This window comes from Amphiura filiformis, chromosome 10, assembly GCF_039555335.1.
Source record: "Amphiura filiformis chromosome 10, Afil_fr2py, whole genome shotgun sequence".
Taxonomy (NCBI): Eukaryota; Metazoa; Echinodermata; class Ophiuroidea; order Amphilepidida; family Amphiuridae; genus Amphiura; species Amphiura filiformis.
In genome coordinates, this window is record NC_092637.1 from 44,269,124 (window position 1) to 44,289,983 (window position 20,860).

At 37.1% G+C, this 20,860-nt stretch overlaps 3 protein-coding genes across 5 annotated transcripts in view; 1 reads left to right on the plus strand and 2 right to left on the minus strand.

Annotated features, from left to right (window-relative positions):
• LOC140162918 (uncharacterized) overlaps positions 1–20,860 on the minus strand; it is a 286,934-nt gene that overhangs the window by 139,362 nt on the left and 126,712 nt on the right. The gene's annotated exons all lie outside the window — the stretch shown is intronic.
• Positions 1–20,860, minus strand: part of LOC140162922 (CD320 antigen-like) — a 134,525-nt gene that overhangs the window by 28,884 nt on the left and 84,781 nt on the right. The gene's annotated exons all lie outside the window — the stretch shown is intronic.
• Positions 349–17,763, plus strand: LOC140162921 (uncharacterized). Of its 2 annotated transcripts, none has more exons than XM_072186232.1 (4): positions 349–452; positions 1,561–1,648; positions 14,457–14,573; positions 16,739–17,763. In XM_072186232.1, exons 1-4 carry the CDS (start codon positions 395–397, stop codon positions 17,748–17,750), a joined length of 1,275 nt encoding a protein of 424 aa, XP_072042333.1. In that variant the 5' UTR covers positions 349–394; the 3' UTR covers positions 17,751–17,763. The 2 variants fall into 2 exon arrangements, with proteins under 2 accessions (XP_072042333.1, XP_072042334.1); XM_072186233.1 differs by having other exon boundaries at positions 14,460–14,573.

Genomic DNA, 20,860 nt, shown 5'->3' on the forward strand with positions numbered 1-20,860 from the left:
AGCTGGCAGAACATTTTAGACAAATTGGCAGCCATTTTGGATTTGGCAGCCATATTGGATTCTAGAAAATGATCCTAATTATGTTCTTAGTGGATTTTGACAATCAAAAGTATAAATAATCATTAAAAATATGACTTTGTGCACTTTCGGGACAAATATGGCTTTCAAAAGGCTAAATATAGTGGCCATTTTGAATTTCAAAATGGCCGCCGAAGACACATTCGAAAAAAATGGAACCAACTCAGGTTTTGTTCGTAGGGGTATTTAGAAGCTAAAAGCATTGGTTCCACTAATGTAGCAAATTTTGCACTGACTTATGATAATTCTACGTAACACCATGTAATACTGGTGTTCAACTCTTATTGAAGACACAAACACATTGTGTGAATTGACCATGGATACAGCTTCGGCGAAGTCGGTGTTGTCTACTCCGGTTGTGTCAACTATACAGGGTGTAACAATAAAATTTGTACAATTTTGAAAATAGAATGACACAAGTATGCCGCTAATTTTTTGGTTCGGTATTTACATGTCTATCAAGATAATTTCTTTAGCCACCAGATAAGCTTTGCTCCAATAAAATCGATGGTATACAAGTGAAGATATGGCCAATTATGTAACCTAGTCTTAAAAATGCTTGGGCCACTTTTGTCAAGTGTTACAAAAGTGACTGAATAGAGTTGAACCATGGACCAGTTGGACGGCGCTCTTATGATAGGTAGTTTTAAACAATTGGGTATTCGAAGTGGTAGAAATGATTACATAATAGAATATCCCTTGAGTTTTTGAAAGTCACAACTAAGCACTGACATAACAACCTCATTTTTACTAGAAATCGTGGCTGCAGCTCAACAACTTCAACCCCAATTCACTTTGGAAGAGCGTATTTTTATGGTTGTGACATTCGGTAGCATGGAGTCAAGCAGAAACCATACGATTGTTTATAGCTCATTTTCCAAATTCACATCTTCCATCAAGGCATACAATTACATATAACTTAAGTATGTAGAATTTGTTAACAGAAATGCTGGCAATAGTGGTCGCCCCAGAACAGCTAGAAGCACAGCTGAACTTAATTTCAAAATTGTATTGTTTGGTACTTATGGGTACAAAAACTGTTCTCAGTTTTACCAATATTAACTCAGGGATATGAGAAATTACTTTATTTATAAAGGTTATTTGAAAGAAATTTCATGACTTCATTTATAGATTTTAAAGAAATATCATATTATTATTAAGTTCATGTTAATTATATGAAGAAACACCAATTATAATTCTTTTGTGTCAGTTCTTTGATGTTTAATGCACGATACACTTATACGCGGTTCAAACTTGATATGCGCAAATATGGCAAAAGTGGCTCAACACGTTTTCTGGACTATTTAATTAATCGGACATAACTTTTGAACCCAAGCTAGTAAAGAAACCAACTAAACGTCTTCTTTTAGCCAAGATATTACTGATTGTATTGCATATAACATTTGTGCCATAACTCTTTTAGTTTTTCCCTGAGAAGTCAAAATGCAATTGTATAAATTTTATTGTTACACCCTGTACAAGTGAAGGTGCCACCCGCTACATGCGCTGTTACAACGTCTTCAACAGTGAAGCAAAATCAAACCGTTCTCTTTGCCATCCCCGCACCAAGGTATGGATCTTCCTCTGTCACTAAATTATTTCTTAATACTATAATATTCTTTCATGGAACTCATTACTTTTCACATGGGGATAAGGACAATGTAGAAGGAAAAGGGGGAATTTAGAAGACGCAAAAGGAGGAAAAAAGGAAAAGAAAAATGAAGAGAAAATAATCGAAAATAGGAAAGGAAGAGAAGTTGGAACATTAACGGGTTAGGCCATTTTAAATCGACTTTCGAAAAGTTTTTTGATACATTCATTGATTTCTCAAAAAGTAAAAATCGCAGTTTAACAAATAACGGTTCAAATGAAAGCCATTATTGGGTGCTAATTGTTGTATCACTATGAAAGGCCTGACACCAATATAAACACTTATTTCGGTGACCCAAGTTCATGGTCATTTCTGCTCACGCACTTTTTTACAGATGGCCTAGAATTTCATATTTCGGTTTCAGCGATTGCCCGAAAAAGGTGGTATGTTTTTGAAAAGCGTTTCCGCTTGGAATGTAGATAGTTGTTGTTGCTATTACTGTTCGCGATTTTAATTTATGCACTTTTTAGCCGACAATTTTCAATGCATTTTACATAATAGAAATGTCGCTGGCATAAATACCGATATTTTTAACAGTATCGTTTTTTAAATCAAAATACCATCCAAAAGAGTTCCCAATACTTTTATGAAACCGTAGATACCAAATCGGACTGCAGGTGATGAACAGATTTTGAACTAGAATTAAAAGAACCAGCGTAGGCCTTCTCAAAATGTACTTTTTTTAAAATATCGAGTTGTTTAATTTTGGACTGCTTTTTCCTTGTTTTTTATAACAAGAAAATGCTTTACATACCCCAAACTTCTCACATAGTCTTGGCTAAGTGTCCGTTACTGGTTGATATTATTAGAATTAAACGATTTTCATGATTAACTTACTTTTACCGCAATGTTTTCCCTCGCAATGTTCAAATATATCCCCAAAATGGCGTTGCTTTCTGTCTCACATTAATGACAAGGTTATCCCAAGATGTGTGAGAGTTTCTGACACTATATTCACGGGTATTCTATAGCTATTCAAACATATACAAATTTGGCTGGTTTGCGATAAGCTATACCATTTTCACCCTGATGTGGTAGACTGGATCCTTCAGTTTTTCAACAACTACGCACGGTCATCGGGTTGTGCTGTTGGTGAATAAGGCAAAGTGACGGATTGTGGGTAAATAAAAGACGCCGTCATTAGAGGCCAGAAGGATTCAGGCTACTGATATGGCAGTGACATCAGCACTGTATGAATTTCATTACACTCCCTAGCGTTCGATCAAAGCGCTGGTGTACACTCGCACGCGCTTAAAGACACCGCATAGATGCGCGAGCGAAACAGCTGCTTCAACGCGTTGACGTCACTGCCACATCGGGGTGAAAACTGGTATAGGTCAGGCTTCCTCAAATAGGTTTGTTGAAGCGCCACATGAAATAAAGACTGAAAAGCGCCACTCAATGGCTGCGAAGCAGCTTTCGCGGTGCTTTAGCACGGCCGGGAGAGTCAGAGGGGTGCCCCCCTGTGAAGTTAACGTGGTGTTTTTTTTAAGTTGAGGTGCAAATGACGCCATTTGGTGCAATATTTTGCACTATTTTAGCCTGTCTGTACACGGAGAACATGGGAATTTATTTATTTATTTATTTATTTATTTATTTATTTATTTATTTATTTATTTATTTATTTATTTATTTATTTATTTATTTATTTATTTATTTATTTATTTATTTATTTATTTATTTATTTATTTTAAATCTAAACGGCGCCTCGCGCCACTCGGGAAGCCACGCTATTTGCGGACCCCTGGTATAGGTAATAGATGACTATGAAAACTTTCCGCATACCGAATATGGGTTTAGCCCATATTTAATTGCCTTTAGGCCCTATGATTTATTTTTAGAAAAGAAAGCCTAAGACTGGAGCCTAATCAATTGAGAAGGGAATGGATTTTGTCACAGTAATATCAAAATTAATATCGTCCATAACAAGAAGGAATGCATCACGATTTTTTGATATCCAGCTATAGTATTTTAATTGATTTACACTGAACATGAAGCTATAATATCTCTACTATATAGCTTCATGCATGGACATTTGCAGACCGACCTTCTCCATGTAGCGAGTACCACATTAGATTGTGTTTACAAGAAATATATAATAAGCGCCACTTCCACGAAATGTCCTATATGCCAGCAACTTTGATGATAATATATTATCTACAACATCACACCTGTTTTTCAAGAACTCTCTTTTATCTATTCACCTCAAAGAAAGGATTAGAATTATTATAATAGAATCCCTGACCTGATGCAACGCATTTTTAATGAGTTGCTGAGGGACTAGAAATCTTTTATGGTCGAATGAACAACGTATGACCACTACACAGGTCAATGGCCTTATTGTGTTCTGGCGGGTTATTTAAAAGCACGGTCCCTGAATTTTTCCAGACAAGGAACAATAGGAACAAATTGCCTGGCAATGGGGTCACATATAATCCCAGTCTATAGTGTGATCAGAACATTATAGGCAGGTAATCATTATAGTATAATCAGTACGAAAAGTCCAATGCGATTTTTAATGTATTTTAAAAATTCAAAGAACCACTTTTTAGCGGGAATTTTGCAAGTTACACAGCTGAAGTTGTAAAATGGTTGAAATACTACAATATTACGGCGTAAACAAGAATATGTTTGTATGGTCTTTGTTCCTACAGCCACATCCCTTAAACATTTAAAACTGCTTGATCTCGTCCACTTCGGTGGACCAATGAGGCTAGGTATTTTCAGAGAGCCGATATTTATCGGTTTATAAATCATTTTAAATCATTTTAGACTGAGACTCTTCTTAAAGGTAAAAGTACGGTATCATGAACATACACAGTGCCGTACTATTACGCTGACTTTCGTATTCGGCGAGGAGGACGATTTCGACCTCCTGGTTTGTTTACAAACAGAGAGGTAGACAAAAAACCGTTCCGCTTGTCCAAACACTCAGGTATCAGAAGGATGGTCCACAATTGCGTGATTCACGTAACCTGAATAGGGATTAAAAAGCTGTCACGTAGAACCATGTGCTTCTATTGTCCAATTTGCCATCAAGATTTCATATGGAAACAGTTCAGACCCAGTACACGATCATGTCAGAAATTAATATTTTGTTCTGGGTCTGATTATTCGGACTAGAACATACATATCGTTATGAATACGGCAGAGTGACGAATCCGCAAATTCGCTGTTCTGAGTAAACGGCGTTTGAAAATATTGGTACCATTCCATCGGCCCTTCTAAATTATGAGAACATTCGTGAGCACTCATTTGAAATGTATATTATAGAAGTGAATGTGCATTAATTAGTTGCAATACTTGCATGTTCTGAAACAATCGATATATCCCTCTAAACAGGTATTTACAGCTATTCGGCTTTATGCTAAATCCAAAAACTGTTAATCGCTGCGCAAAGAGATACAAACGGGGACGAATCCGCATTAACTACGTGTAAACTATAGCACTCATTCTTGATTTGGAGATTTTATGTAAAAATTGCTGGTTGTCCTAAAGCTATAGATTCTAAACTTGGTATATAAGTTATAATTAGTCATCCCCGTAATATTTAGTAAAAACTCCGGTTGAAATCAAGGATTTTAGAGTAGATATAACAATATTGGCCTATAATTTGTGTATAATTTCCCAATTTTGCGACGGCGCTCTGACATAATTACGCCATATCGATATCGTGTGGGGAATGTTTGTACTTATTTTGGCATTACTGGATAGCAGATACCTATAGCTACCCAGGGTCGGATCCAGGAATTTTTGATAAAGGGGGCGCCTTTTGGTCGACGACGAAAAAATGTGTTAAAGGGGTTACCCCTCGAAAACTCAACGGTTTTGGCCCATTGTTTGCTGTTCATGGCCGAATTGGTTCCTTTTTTAATTTCTTACAATTTTGTATTTTTAAGTTACCGGCGCCCTTTGCTAGTCAAAAAATAGAGGGGGCGCGCGCCGGCTGCGCCCCCCCCTAAATCCGCCCCTGCTACCCATTGGTATAAAAAATAACAGTATATGACTTGTAATATAGAAAATTCGGAGTTTCCAGCTATACTATACAATTTATCAACCTGATAAGTATACGATTCGTCATTTGGTCAAATTCATTAATCGCACTTACAATGACTTAAGCGCGATTCGTCCAAATCACAATTTCAATATCTACTTTGGGAAGTAAGATTTATCATTAATTTTTGGTGGAAATGAAAGATCGCCTGAAACATAATCACAAGCATACAGTAACTCAATTTGCTCAAAATACTCGATTCGTCACTCTGCCGAATTCATAACGATATGTATGATGTACAAACAAGAGGTTTTATTATTTTTATATAATGTTAAATTATTCCGTCTTCCTCGACATGCACTTTTAATGTATTTCCTTCCTTGTATATACCGGTATATATATTTTTTCTTATTTTATTTTGTGTGTCTTTCTTTAGAGGGGGAAACTTATGGATCTTTCTCTTTAAGGGGTACTACACCCCTGGCCAATATTTTGCCTATTTTTGCATTTTTCTCAAAAATTATAGCACATTGGTGACAGGTAAGATATGTATATTATAGGGGCAAGGATTACAACTACTGTACTGAAATTTCAGTAACTCAAAGCAAGTAGTTATTGATTTATTGATCAAATATTGGTTTTCCCTCATTTTTGACTGTAACTCCACAACTGTTGTCTGTGATGAAATAAAATTTCAAGTGCAGTAATTGTAGTCATTGCCCCTATAATATACATATCTTACTTGTCCCCAATACGCTATAATTTTTGAGAAATATGCAAAAATAGGCACAAAATTGGCAGGGGTGTAGTACCCCCTAAATTACATGAAATCATAAACCAATATGATCACTCAAACAAGCATTTTTTATGAGGAAAATTGTACAATAGTACATTTCATTCCATTAATTTAATATTATTTATTTATATATTTTTTATAGTTTTTTTATTTATTTCATCTGTTGTTTAATTTATTTATGGCGTACTTATTTTCATATCATTTTTGTTTGTTTATTTTGTGCGATATTTATATACCCTAAAGCGGCCTTAGACCTCATAAAAAGTAACTTAGCCGTCATAGATACGAAGCTATATAGCTTCAGGGGCCCGTGGTCCTGTGCAATAGTTATGAGCCCTGGGAGGATAACACAAAAGGAGGGGGGGTTGCCAGCCAAAATGAGGAGTGGGCGAATTTTTGGCAAGCCGAGGGGTGCAACCCATTTTTAACACTCATCTATATTAGGACGCCTTTTAAATAAAGCGCTCTAAAATAAGCCTTAGGAAAACAGACTAAACATAAACAGTACGGAAACGCTTAAATTTTCCAGGTCGCCCACTGCGCTCGTAATATAGATTATTAAGGGGTACTACACCCCTCGATAAATTTGTGTCTATTTTTGCATTTTTCTCAAAACTAATAACACAGTGGTAACAAAAGTTATGTATATTATAATATAGGGGCAAGAAATCCAGTTACTACACGGGAATTTCATTGACCCAAGACAAGCGGTTCGTTATTTATGATAAGAAATAAGGTACCGCTAGGATGTACCTCATTTCCTATCATATATACTGAACCGCTTGTCTTGAGTCACTGAAATTTCAGTGTAGTAATTGGATTCCTTGCCCCAATAATATACATAACTTTTGTTACCAGTGTGTTATTATTTGTTGAGAAAAATGCAAAAATAGTCACAAATTTACCACAGGGTGTAGTACCCCTTAAGGTTTAAATTGCGATTCCAAAAATTTGGCATATGCAAATGTTAGGGGAATGATTTTTGGCAAGCCAATAATGGGGTGGCAAGCGATATTTGGCAGACTGAGGGGGTGCATTTTTGGAACGCCGTTTGGAAATCACCCGCTCATAATTATTGCATAGCCCCTTTAACTATTAATTGTATTCACTATAATTATTTTAATATAAGAAATTTACACATTAACCCAACTTTCAAATCTTCGATCGCAATCGATTTATTGACTGTTGATTTACCATTCAGTTCTTGCACTCCGAATGTAAGCAAAAAGGTTCAGGTGCATGGTATTATCCATTCATTTGACCTTGACAGACCAGCCCCAAATGAGTCACATAGTGCCTAACTAAACGCACGATTGATTTTCAGATATACAGCTAAGGCCTAAAAAATATTGTTTGATTGGAGTAACTTAAAAAAATAGAGTAGGTCGTCGGCGATTTCTTTAAGACACACATTTTAAGCTGTAAATTGTGTATGATAAAGGCTTTGGAACTTTTTTTTTAAATTTAATTTCTTTTTTAATTTTTTGCCAAAAAATAAGAAAAAAAGGCCGGTCGGGTAACGCCAATCAAACATTTTATTTATTTATTTATTTATTTATTTATTTATTTATTTATTTATTTATTTATTTATTTATTTATTTATTTATTTATTTATTTATTTATTTATTTATTTATTTATTTATTTATTTATTTATTTATTTATTTATTTATTTATACGTGCATGGATTTTTGTTAATTATAGGCATGTATGCGTGTAATAAAGTGAAGTAAAATGCTATGTACTTCATGATATGATTTAAAAATATGTCGATTGACGATTAGGCCTAACATTAACCGAATCGAAAACATAGGAAACATATACCAAACTCTTACAATAGCATTATCGAAGTTTATTAGGCATGTTAGGCATCTATTCACTCACCGTGCTTGAATAATTATCAACTATCATCGCGCTCGATTATCTTTTGACCAGGCTTCATTATGCAAGCTGTTTGTCACAATGTCTTCACGTGGAAAAATTTTGACCCCTGTACAACTTGAAAACAGACCTTCGTCCTTTTTTTTTTAACAATAAGGGACGCACCATTAACTTTAAGGGGGGAGGTACGGGATCGTCGGGAAGTTTGGTCTTCTCGACGCGATTTTTCCAATTTAATATAGGCCCTATAACGAGTACCATCTAATTCAAACGAATATATCAGTTTCTCCATGGTGTCCAAAAATGCTATTTGGATTACAAATGAGGGCTTTTTTCACAGGGATATCGGGTCAAGCTCAATACCTCTATGATGTCGCATCATCTATTGCTAAAAATTCATGTTCAAGATGCAGAATTCAACAGAGTTTTTTTCCCGTGATGTTACCCAATTTGTTCTACTAAATTTTCACATTACAAGCACGTTTTGATTTTTTTTAAATAAATACATACCTGACTAGCATTCCACTGGTACTCTTTTGACTTTATCATCAAAAAGAGAGTTTTAAGACTACAGCTGAATTGAGTGAGAGAAGTGATATTGCGGATGTTGTTGGGAAGGGAATTCCAAGCTACAGGGGCAGCATACATAGGATGCTTGGGTTTTTACACACACACACACACACACACACCCTTAAAACAAAAACCCAAAAACAACCTCCCACTCGGCTATGTCAAAAAGGTAACCAGGCTTCCTAGCCTCTGCAATAAATTAGCATTCAATAAATTTTATTCTAAAACACTCTTAAAAACAAATTCACTTTGGTGTACTCTCCCGTGTACTCTGCTGTGGCTCTAAACGGTGCATGACCGGCTATCAATATGTCACGTCAGTTACCGCGAAATATTATTTCTGCATTGTTTGGCATGATCTGCTGCTAATGGTAATTGTATCCAAAATTCCAAAGGTTGTAGAAACATTAGGAATGAAGTTAAGAATATAAGAAAGACATTTTACATTTATCAAAAATGATACAAAATTAAAAAGTTGATTTAAGATTTTTTTTTTAAATCAAGTGATTTAAATCGCGATTTATAAATCAGTGATTTAGATCGGCGTGATTTAAATCAAACAGCCCTGCTCACTTGTCCTATGACGTATGGTTATGGAGCCACGGGCAAAATGTAACATTGTGACGTCATTATGTCTAAATTTGGCTCCGCAGGTGCCGAAAATGAAAATGGATCTGATTTTATTGAAAATTGTCTCAAATTATTCATCTTGTTACAAGAAATAAGAAAAAAGAATAGTTATAACTGGTCCTGCGCCATGAGTTGGGAGGACCCCTTTCGGTAACACATGGAAATTTTGAAAATTACAATGGCTTTCATCTTGCAGCTAAGTAACATTTTACTTGATGAGGCTTGTCTTCCTGAGCATTTTGACATCATTTTTAATGAAAATCGGCCAAGAAATGAGCTGGTGCTGGTCAAAATACCATTTCAGGAAGGGGGTCTAAAAAATATATATTGTAATAAAATGACGTTAATTTTTAATTTTAAAGCTTTTTATTTCATGTTGGTGTCTATTTGTATGTATTTGGGGTATATTAATCCAGAAATTGTGTTTTCATTACACATGGACCTTCCCGTTTCTTTAAAATTAACTTTTAAAAGTGTGAAAATGGCTCCCAAGCCACCGGCTTCCTATAGCCACCACCGCAATCACCAATTAATTAATCCTAATTAAAACTGAAACAATATGAACCAATTTTATTTATTGCTATGGAAAGAGTATAGATTACTCTTTCAAATGACACCAAATTTATTATTGTATGACAAGTATTATGGAAATTATGACATTATAAACATCACTTTAAGTGGAAAAGTGTTACTCCACCGCCATATTAGGTATCCCAACTCATGGCGCAGGACCAACTCTCAAAGAGTGCTTTCTATTGTTTGCAATTTTCTTTTGGTAGCAGAAGTAAATGAACCTGCAATAATCTGTTTGACCAATTTTGAAGCTTGACCACCTTTGACCCATATTGACCCCTAAATTTTGACCTGAACCTTGGGCATAAATGTTTTATCATGTATAGAATGCCGTAAGGATCATTCTATCTGACCAATTTTGAAATTTGACCTTCGACCCCTAAACTTTTGACCTTTGGTGCCATCAATGTTAATGTATTTTTATTGGTCAAGCGTGAGCGGGTTATTTACATATGAATGCATACTATAACCTGCTACAGGACCCATGACCCATGACACGTTCATCTTCTGATACTACTCTTCTCTGAAGTGGGTGAGCGCGTGGGTCTGCCCATCGCTTGCACCGAAGTTCGGATTTCCACTATACGTATTGTCATTATGCTTAATGTTTCTATTTCAAAATGGCGTGCGGGGTGCGGGGTCGCAAATAAGAGCGAAGGCGGCAATGAAAATAATTTATTAGCGTTTGAGGAAATGTTTTTAATATGTTTAGAATGTCGAAAGGATCATTCCTGTTGATGTTGAGCACAATTGGACCAATTCTAAAATTTTATCGTTGACCCCTAAACTGTAACCTTGGGAGTCACAATATTTTTTAACATGTTCAGAATGTAAGGGTCGTTCCTGTTGAATTTTAGCTTGATTGGACCAATTGTAAATTTGACTTTTGACCCCTAAACTTTGACCTTCGTGGTCATACATATTTTTAACATATTGTCGCAAGGATCATTTTTGATTAATTTGAGCTCGATTGGACTATTTTCAAAATTTGACCTTTGACCCATAAACTTTGGATTTGGGGGTCATGAATATTTTCAACATGTTAAGAATGTTGTAAAGATCATTTGGCCAATTTTGACCTTTGACCCTTGACCCTACGATTTGACCTTTGAGGTCATAAATGTTTATAACATTTTAGAATGTTGTAAGGATCATTCCTATTGAATTTACTACTACGGCGGGGTCCCTTATTTGGCTTGACTTTGCAAAAAGCTTCTAATTTCGGTCTTGCTAGATTTACTTCGCAACTGTTTTGCTTAAAAGTATGCCCAGCTTAGAAATAAAAACACAACTTGCTTGGTTTGATTTTGATTTTATTACTGTTTACTAATATGCATGGAATGCAAGTAAAGTAGTTCTAACTTCTATGTACAGCGGGAATTAACGCTTGAAATATGAAATTAATAAAAATACCTTTCGGTCCTCTAAAAACGCTTTAAGAGATAGCTTAAAGCCAAGAATTCTCAGCGTTGCGGAAATTCCGAAATCGCGGAATTCGGAGGTAAAGCGGAAAACGCATTTCTGAGAAAAATGTTTTTAAAAAAAATAAGCAAAAATGACCTAGAAAAAGAAAAAAAATACAATTGAAAATAAATAAATAAAATACTAAATGAAATGGGTCTTCAAAATTCATCAAAATAAAATAAACTCCGTCATAGATTTACCGTACAATGCTCGAGTATCCCACAACCCTTTGCGCGCCCGACTAAAAAGTAAGATTCTTGTGGAACTTTATTATGTCAGAAATGTGCTAAAATTACAAAGCGGAGAAAAGCGGAATTTAGCATTTGTAAAGCAGAAAAGTCTTGGCTTTAAGATAGCCCTATTACGATCGCAGAGTATATGACCCAGGTAGAGAGCGGCATGATTTGATGCGGCATTGACAAAAAACTAGGCAAAAAAACAATGGGTACAAAAATCCAATGGGTAAAGAACATGCAGTAAATACTAGGTCTTTCTTCTTAGCGTGTCCACGACACAAGATTAAATGTGTTTCAGCCAGTGCAGCACAGATTTTTCAGCATTCTCATTGTATACTGCTAAGTCAGCAGTTGTGCATGTTTGCTCCAGTTGAGGGCAATACAGTAGGTGATCCATTGTTTGTGGTTCTGTTCCACAATCGCATGTTACATCTGTATTCTTTCGATATACCCATTTGCTGAGGTTGACTTTACATCTTCCTACACCAGACCTTAACCTATTTTATGCCTTAAAAGGCATTTCCATTCAACCCAACTTGCATCTGCACCAGGTGGTAGTTCTTCGCCAACAGAAATATTCAAGATTGGTGGGTGATTAGTAGATCTCTCCTCCCATTTTGCTACTCTTTTACTGTTGGCTGATGTTTCAAGTGGAGTTACACTGTTCAGGAAGCTATCTCTGGACTTCAGACGGCTTTCTGGGGGGACATGCCCGAACAGGGGATGTCTTACATCAGTGGATTGGCGCTGGCGTTCTTTCATGCTTGCTACGTTACGTCTAACTTCTGGTGGCGCTATACCTGCTAGAGTGTACAGGCTCTCAGTTGGTGTTGCTCGAAGACATCCTGTTATCAGGCGACAGCTAGCATTCTGGGCTGGATCCACCTTCTTTGCATGAGGCGATCTCTCCCATACAGGGCATGCATACCTGCTGTTGAGTAGCATAGAGCCAAGGCCGTTGCCTTCAGAGTGTGAGCACTTGCACCCCAGCTTGTTCCGGTGAGCTTACCCAAGATGTTGTTTCTTGTACTGACTTTCATCTTTGTCTTCTCAACATGATTCTTATAGGAGAGACACCTATCCAGAGTAACTCCAAGATAGACAGGGTGTTCACAGTGTTCAAGCGCTGTACCAGACCAGGTGACCTTGAGATGGCGCTTTGCTTCACGGTTGCGTAAATGGAAGGCACACACCTGTGTCTTTAATGGGTTGGCTCGCAGGTGGTTATCTTCATAGTATGGTGTGAGTTCATCCAGAGCTTTAGAGAGGTGTTCTTCCACAACTGTGAAATCTAGATCTTGAGCTCCAATACCCAGATCGTCAGCATAGATAAACCGAGCAGTGTTCTCACTTCTTGGTTGGTCGTTTGTGTAACACAAAAAGATTTCATAGTATAAATGCTTACACAAGTACACGTGGGTTTTTTAAGTGGGAGATGAACGGGTGGTTATAGGAAAGCTCCATCGCCGTACCTCCTGTTGTACTAGTATTTCGGAGTCGCCAAACGGGTTACATCCAGAGCTGAGCGGAGACCTTGTCGTGAATGTTTGTGAATTAAATGTGAGGTAGTCCGGAGCCAGATTGTGCACAGTTTTGAAAACATACAGAAGAACTTGAGGAGTGGGAGTTGGAAAATTATGCGAGCAGTTTTGTTTTGTAATATCTAGTTCTTTGAGCATAGAAAGGGCAAACGGCAATGGTTGGAGCCCTCGCTTGATATATGCACTGATAATGCATAGTTATGTATTCAGTAGACTACATGCGTCACTTGTCATACTTATTTTAATTCCAAATGTAATGGCAAATATTCGGCCAAGGCTTTATCTAAATGGAAAATCAACCAATCTGAGATTAAAATTGTACTGGCCGTTTTCTTTTTCGTGCTTTCTTCATGTGATCAATTTCCCATTATATCACTGCATGCTGATGTATAGCCAAGGTCAAATGTCGTAACATCTAAGCTCAAGAGTCTCTTTTAAACCGTTTTTTTTTTTATTATGAACAAGTAACCGATTTCTAACTGTCGGCTTTGCGGCACTTGCACTGTCAAACCTTCTATTAACCAATTCAGCTTGCTTGGTTGTATCTTGAATCTTCTGAGACTGCATCTGAATGTAATCCAAAATGCTTTGCCCCTCCTGTACAATACCTCACTTTCACACCATCGCACTCCCATTTCCCCCTCCCATTTCCCCTCCCCAGTGGTGTTGCTAGGGTTTTGCTTTTTGATCATCAATTGTGCGATGCAGAGTTACAGCGTAATTTATGATCACACTCGAAAGTAGAGACAAGGCTTGACGTTTGGAACAGACAATTATTTTAACCTAATTCAATCACCAATTTTCAACATGTGTGTTTACCCAAACCAAGTTTTTTTAGGTCTTTTAACTAGATAATACACAACTAGTAATGTTGTAGTGCATGGAGAAATGTAGGAACTATTGTTCTTATATAATTCTATCGATTTAGGCTTGTACTTCTGGAGGCTTTCAGGGCAGAGTGGTTTTGAATAGGTGATATTCTAGATGTTGAAGTTTGTGCTTTTGAACTGCATTTTTTCAAACTGTCGTATTTTTTTCTCTCAGCAGGTCGGTGGGTAATGGAATGCTGTGCATGTGTCGGAAGATTTTCTGGACGAGTGGTCCTCTGGTGCATTGTGCGTACATCCCTGTCACAAAAGAGGAGGCAGCAAAGTTATTAAGGTAATATAATGTGTAATATCTAGTTTGTTAAAATGTTGCTTCTTTTAATAAACGTCATGTTAGAAAATTAGAGAATAATTAAGAATCGTAGCTGTAACCTTCAGTTGTGAAATATTAGTTTTTGTTCGAGGAACACATTAGATGCCCAATCTACCCATTTCGTCATCTTTATAGATAATAATTGGTCCGTATTATTCCAAAATGTGAACTAAGAATAATAAAACTAAGATTGTATGAACGCCAAGAATTATGTTTAAAAAAGCTGAAAAATATCCGCATATTTTGGTTTATAATATTCCAAATGTGTATTTTGTTACTATTTAACTGTGGTATAAATGCATAAAATCGTCAATTACTCACACATTCTGACTCGACTTCTGCGTTTCCTGTATTGATGTGAATCACATTTTCATAGTATTTTCGGCATGCAGTAGAATACATTTGTAAATAGCAATGTAAGAAAATCTCTATGCAATGTATTACGCGGCAAGTCGTATTTTGCAGAAATTCCCCCTCCCCCCAAAGTGTCAAAGTCAAGACTCTAGTCCGTATGCCTACATCGAGTCCGTAAAGTAAAATCAATTTTTCTTTAAAAATACCGATTTTGTAGGAGTTTATGGTACTTGGTTTCTTTGAGTAATTTCTGAAAATGTATACTTTACTTTCATCTACAGGGTGTCCCAGAATGATCTATACCGGGAATCATAGAATTATTTAGGTATGAAGGGCATGTTGAGTGGTCATATTGTTTTGCATTTTGCGTTTTACATATATTTAACTTTCTCAGATTTTTTAGATTTTAAAAATTGGACGTTTCTAGTAGAAGTTATAGAAGATTGCGTAAAATGGTGAATTCTAAGTTTTGACAACGCAACCTATTTTGAAAATCTGTAACATTACTAACCGTTCAGCACAAAGTTATTTGGAAAAAATTTATGCAGGTATTTTAGTTGTGCCCTGTTCATATTTCCACTAAATAGCCGATATCTATCTATTATTTATGACGTTACGAAGCAATCATTATATGGAATTAAGGATTTGTGGCCTAGTCCCATTCTCTCTTTGGCGGTAGTTTTAAATATGGTTATTGTGGTGTGAGGTCCATGTCATTTGAAATGCTTGCAGAGATCGAACTGGTTGTGGTACAGAAAAGACGGCTCCACAATTTACTGTACAGCAGCATGGATTTCTTTCAAAAACTTACTGGCAAACCGGCAGGTATATTGAGACGCAAAGAAGATTTATTAGACGATAGTGTATAACGTAAAGAAGTTTGACGAGCACGGAACTGTCAGGAATCGGCAGAGTGAAGCTTCAGGTGCTCGTAAGACTGTAAGAACTAGAACGAACATTGCAGATGTCCGGTAAGCTTTAAGGCGCAACCCCAACAGTAGTTGTCGTCGAAATGCTGTGCCAAACATCCCACATTCTTCATTTAATCGTATCGTGCCATTTTCAAAGGTATGCGAGTCGTTTTTCATCGATTTTACATTAATGCATGCCACCCCAAAACAAATAAAGGTAGCGTGCTGAAATTAACAGAATATGCTGGTATCAAAAATAGATACACTGCCCGTCTTCTATTTTTAGTTATTTTTGCAAACACGGTACAAATCATTCTGGGACACCCTGTATAGTCCTCTTGCTCTATAAAAAAAAAGGGATGTTTATCCAGGACCAATTACTAGTAATCATTCATGGCCAAATTCACTCCCACCTGGACAAGCCCACCCCAATGATAAACCAAAGTAGACAAGCCAAAAGATAGAAGATTGTTATGTAATTATGGCATTATGAAATCTGTTGGCACACTATTCACACCATGTTGATAGCCATATAATAGGGCATCAGCAGGGGATAATTGGATAGATTGGTGCTTTTGGTAGTAATACCTTTATCGTAGAGCAACCAGAGTATACTTATCATTATTACTTTTAGAGATGCAATAAAAAAAGTCCAAATTACTGTCTCGAGGAAGATATACGGACTATTATGTCGAGTGTTGTTTTCAGTGTTACCCCGAGAGGTGTCGCCTCTGACAGCCAATTTTCAATGTATTGAATTCGGGAAGAATCTCTTTAATTTCCCCCAACAATCTTATTATCATTATGGGGGTCGTTATATACACCATCTATTATGTTTCAGCTAATTATTTTCTGTTTCAGGGGCCCGAGTTCAATCAATGTACTTCAGAATCCAGGCTCCAAGCTTCTAACCGTGTCTTCTACTGGTGCGATCATCGGAGTACAACAAACAGTTGGATTAGTCAAGCCGAAACCGCCAGTATTGGTAACACAGAAGATCGCTACGCAATCAGGGGAGACGAAACCCTCTGTTGGAGCCAGGATCCCTCCTACTCTGCCACCCACAGCGACAGTTCCTGAAAAGGTCGCGAAAGTCCCGTCACATTCACCCGCCATGCCTCAGCCAACTACAACTCCAAAGAAAATCGCACCAACTTCAAATGCGACGTGTGACATTCCAATGATTCCAAAGATCAGTGCCGTATATTCCCTTGCCGAGCATAGCGCACGATCAGCTTCAAGTGGTACATGTACATCATCGATTACCTCCAACAAATACGCCTTTGCCATTGCACCTCCAAAGGAAGGCCCAGTTGAAAGAATTCGTGGGAAAGTTGTAAATAAGATAGCCACAAAGTTGCTTACAAAACAAGTTAGCAGCAAACCTGATTCATCGGTGTCAAAATGTCTGCCGACTGATGCAGTGCTTCAAATGAACCAAAAAGATCATAACAGTGTAGCTTTTGTGGAGAAGAATTCACTTCGCGAACAAGAGGGGAAGCAGACCAAGGAAGATACAAACACAAGATCGTCAAATTTTGTATCAAAGGATTCAACAAATATTGGAAAAGGTCAAGCAAAACCGAATCCTTATTCAAAGAACATTATAAGGAAAGCTACAGAGAATTCTAGTAATTCAATACCATTGGATTTGACAAATAAGGTTCTCACGCATCCTGCAAAAACTGTAATAGATAACAGATCATATCAAAGTAAGATAGTAACATACAAGGTAATAACATCGAATGAATCAGTTGAAGTGTCATTACGAGAAGCAACCCCATTGGATTTGTCAAACAAAGTGTCTGGTAATGTGACTGGCAGGACTTTTTCGGTATCACCAAGTAAGCGAACATATCCATCTGTAGAGTAATCTGTCAATGATTCCGCCGTAGACTTAACATTGAAATACAATGTTGTTAATCCGGTGGAAAAGAGAGTGGAGAAGAAGTGTAGGAAGAGGAAAGTAGTCACACCCCAGGCAATCCCGAATAAAAAGAAATCAATTGCCGTAGTACGACCAATTGAAGTAGCTAATGATTCTGCAGTATCTGAACACGTACACATAAAAGACAAAGTGGATGACTCCCATATCCCGAAAGAAAAGAACAAAGAGCAGAGGGTTAATGGAATAAAGAGGAAGAGTGACGATTCTACCATTATGCCAAACCAAAAGAGAAAGGTTACTGCAAGTAAAAAATCTCTCAAAGTGCAGTTTACCTGGGACAAGAAATCAAAAGATGTCGGAAGTAGCAAACATGTGGAAAAACAGGCAATGTCACCAACTTCAAACGAAGTTCAATCGGGTACTATTGAACAGCATGACAAATGCAACTCGGAGACCACAACAGTAACACCGCAAGGTGTGGAGAAACAGGCCATGTCGCAAATTTCAAACGAAGTTCAATCGGGTATTATTGAACAGCATGACAAATGCAACTCGGAGACCAGTACGGCAACACCGCAAGTTGACTCTTCGGATGACGGAAGTAACACGAACGTGAAGACACAGGCATATCAGACACCAAACGAAGGACAATTAAGACCTATTGTACAAAATGAACACTGCAATGGTAGCTCGGAGACCAGTACAGCAACACCGCAAAATGACTCTTCGTTGCCAAACCAGTTAGTTAATGCATATTTGTACTCATCAGGAGGAAGAAGCTCGGACTCAGAATGCGGGTAATTGACGGCAAAATACCACTTCTTCGTCTGAGGAAATTGGACATAAAAGCTATCAGAGAGTTAGGTGGTAACGTCTCTTGTGATATGCTTTTGAAAAAATCGCTAACTAACGTCAAAACGAAAGTCGTTAAGACAAAGAAACAAAGACAAAGTATTAAAATGAAACTATCAAAGAACAAAATGGGTGCTAAAGTAGCGATGAAGACGAAAAAGAGGACATTAAAGAAAGAGATCGAGAAAAGAAAGAAAATTGATAAAAGGACCAAGAAAAAGAAGGCAAGTAAAGACATCGAGAAAAGGAAGAAAAGTGGACAAGTGCTCAAGAAAAAGAAGTCAAGATCTAGGAAAGGCAACGAGAAAAAGAAGAGAATTGGAAAAGAGGCCAAGAAAAAGAAGAAGTCCAGGAAAGATAACGAGAAAAAGAAGAGACCTGGAAAAGAGACAAAGAAAAAGAATAGAACTGGAATAGAAACAAAGAAAAAAACAAGAAGTTAACGAAAGATAACGAAAAAGAAAAGAAGAACTGGGAAAGAGACCACGACAAAGAAGCCAATGAAAGATCAAGAGAAACAGAAGGGAATTGGAGAAGAGACTAAGAAAAAGAAGGAGTCGATGAAAGATGACGAGAAACAGAACAGAATTGGGAAAGATAGATACCAAGACAAAGAAGCCAATGAAAGATCAAGAGAAAAAGAAGAGAACTGGAGAAGAGACCAAGAAAAAGAAGGGGTCGGTGAAAGATGACGAGAAAAAAAAGAGAATTGAAAAAGAGAGCAAGAATAAGGAGAATGACAAAGAGATCGCGAAAAAGAAAACGGAAACAGCGATCACAAAACTAAAGAAAACGGGAAACAATATCCAGAAACAGAAGAAAATCGGAACAGAGATCAAGAAACAAAAGTTAGAAAAAGATATCAAGAAACTGAAGAATTCCGGAAAAGACACCAAGAAAGTCATACTTTCATCACATGCGGCTGAAAGTGTAGCCGATTTAAAACTTCAAAAGAACAAGCAGGCGAAGCGAAGAAAATCTGTTAAGTCGTCTGAAGGACTAAACAAGATTCCAAAAGCATTTGATATTACTGAAAACGAAAGTGCCAAACAGAAAACAACAGAAAAACTGACGCTGGAAATGGATACTACGAAGACACCACAAGCGGCAAAGAATGAGACTCTACCATTAAGTAACGAAAAGACTGACAATACAACAGAAAAAGACGAGGGAAATGATATTAATAACCAGCCTCACGTAATGAGTATAGAAGCCTTCACCCACCTTCCTGACATTGGCCACATTCCTACAACTAATAAAGTGGCTTATTTGAAGGAAATGTTGAAGGCGCAGAGATCAGCGATGGGTATACACGTATAACACACATCGGGTACCGAGGACTAGACAGTAATGACCATTCCTTGTTATGTCACTTTGGACATAATACGGGACTTGCATCCGTGCAGGTTACAAGTGCCTTAGATAATACTCAACATTGCATTGCCTAAGCGACGAGCGATTTGTATTTGACCAATGAAGTAGCGTGCTTTTCACAACGATATAAAAAGCACGCTACCTCATTGGCTATAAACGAATTGCTATCGCTCAACGATGTAGTGTAAATTCTCCTTAAGTCGTCTACACCCTCTAGCTATTTGGCAACGTATTTCGGTGATCACCTCAGTTACAGATTAGAAAACCTTGGGGGGCGACTCGGGCTTGAAATACAAAATGTGCTTAAGGCAAGGATAACGTAGGGTAATATAATAATGGTAAAGACGAGATCATTAAGAATAGGGACAGAAATTAATAATTCGATTCGTATGTTCTATATTTCGACAAGTTTCATGTTTCTACAGTATCGTTGCTATAGACTACCTTCAACTATCGCCTGGAGAAATGTAGGTAATGCACTTTGTGTATAAAAGCTTACTTTTAAGATACACAAAAAAAAACTGTTTCTTGAAAGAGTTGATCATACATTTTGAATGACTTCTGCGCCAAGTGAACGATTTTACGGGCACATCTCTACGCTTAAAAGAAAGGCGAGGTCAACTGGAATAGACCCAATATGGATAGGTAATAAGCTTCTAATGAAATAAAACATCTAGTATACTGTAGCGGTCCGCAAACTAACCGATTGATGTAAATTCATTAAGATGAAGAAGCAGCCAAGTATTTGTCGGAATGCAGAAACAGACGCTGCTGCACTAAAATCAAAATTGTAAAATGTGTTCTCAAAATAACAACATTCTTTTTAATATTTTAATATTCTAATAATTATAAATGTGTAAGAAATAATG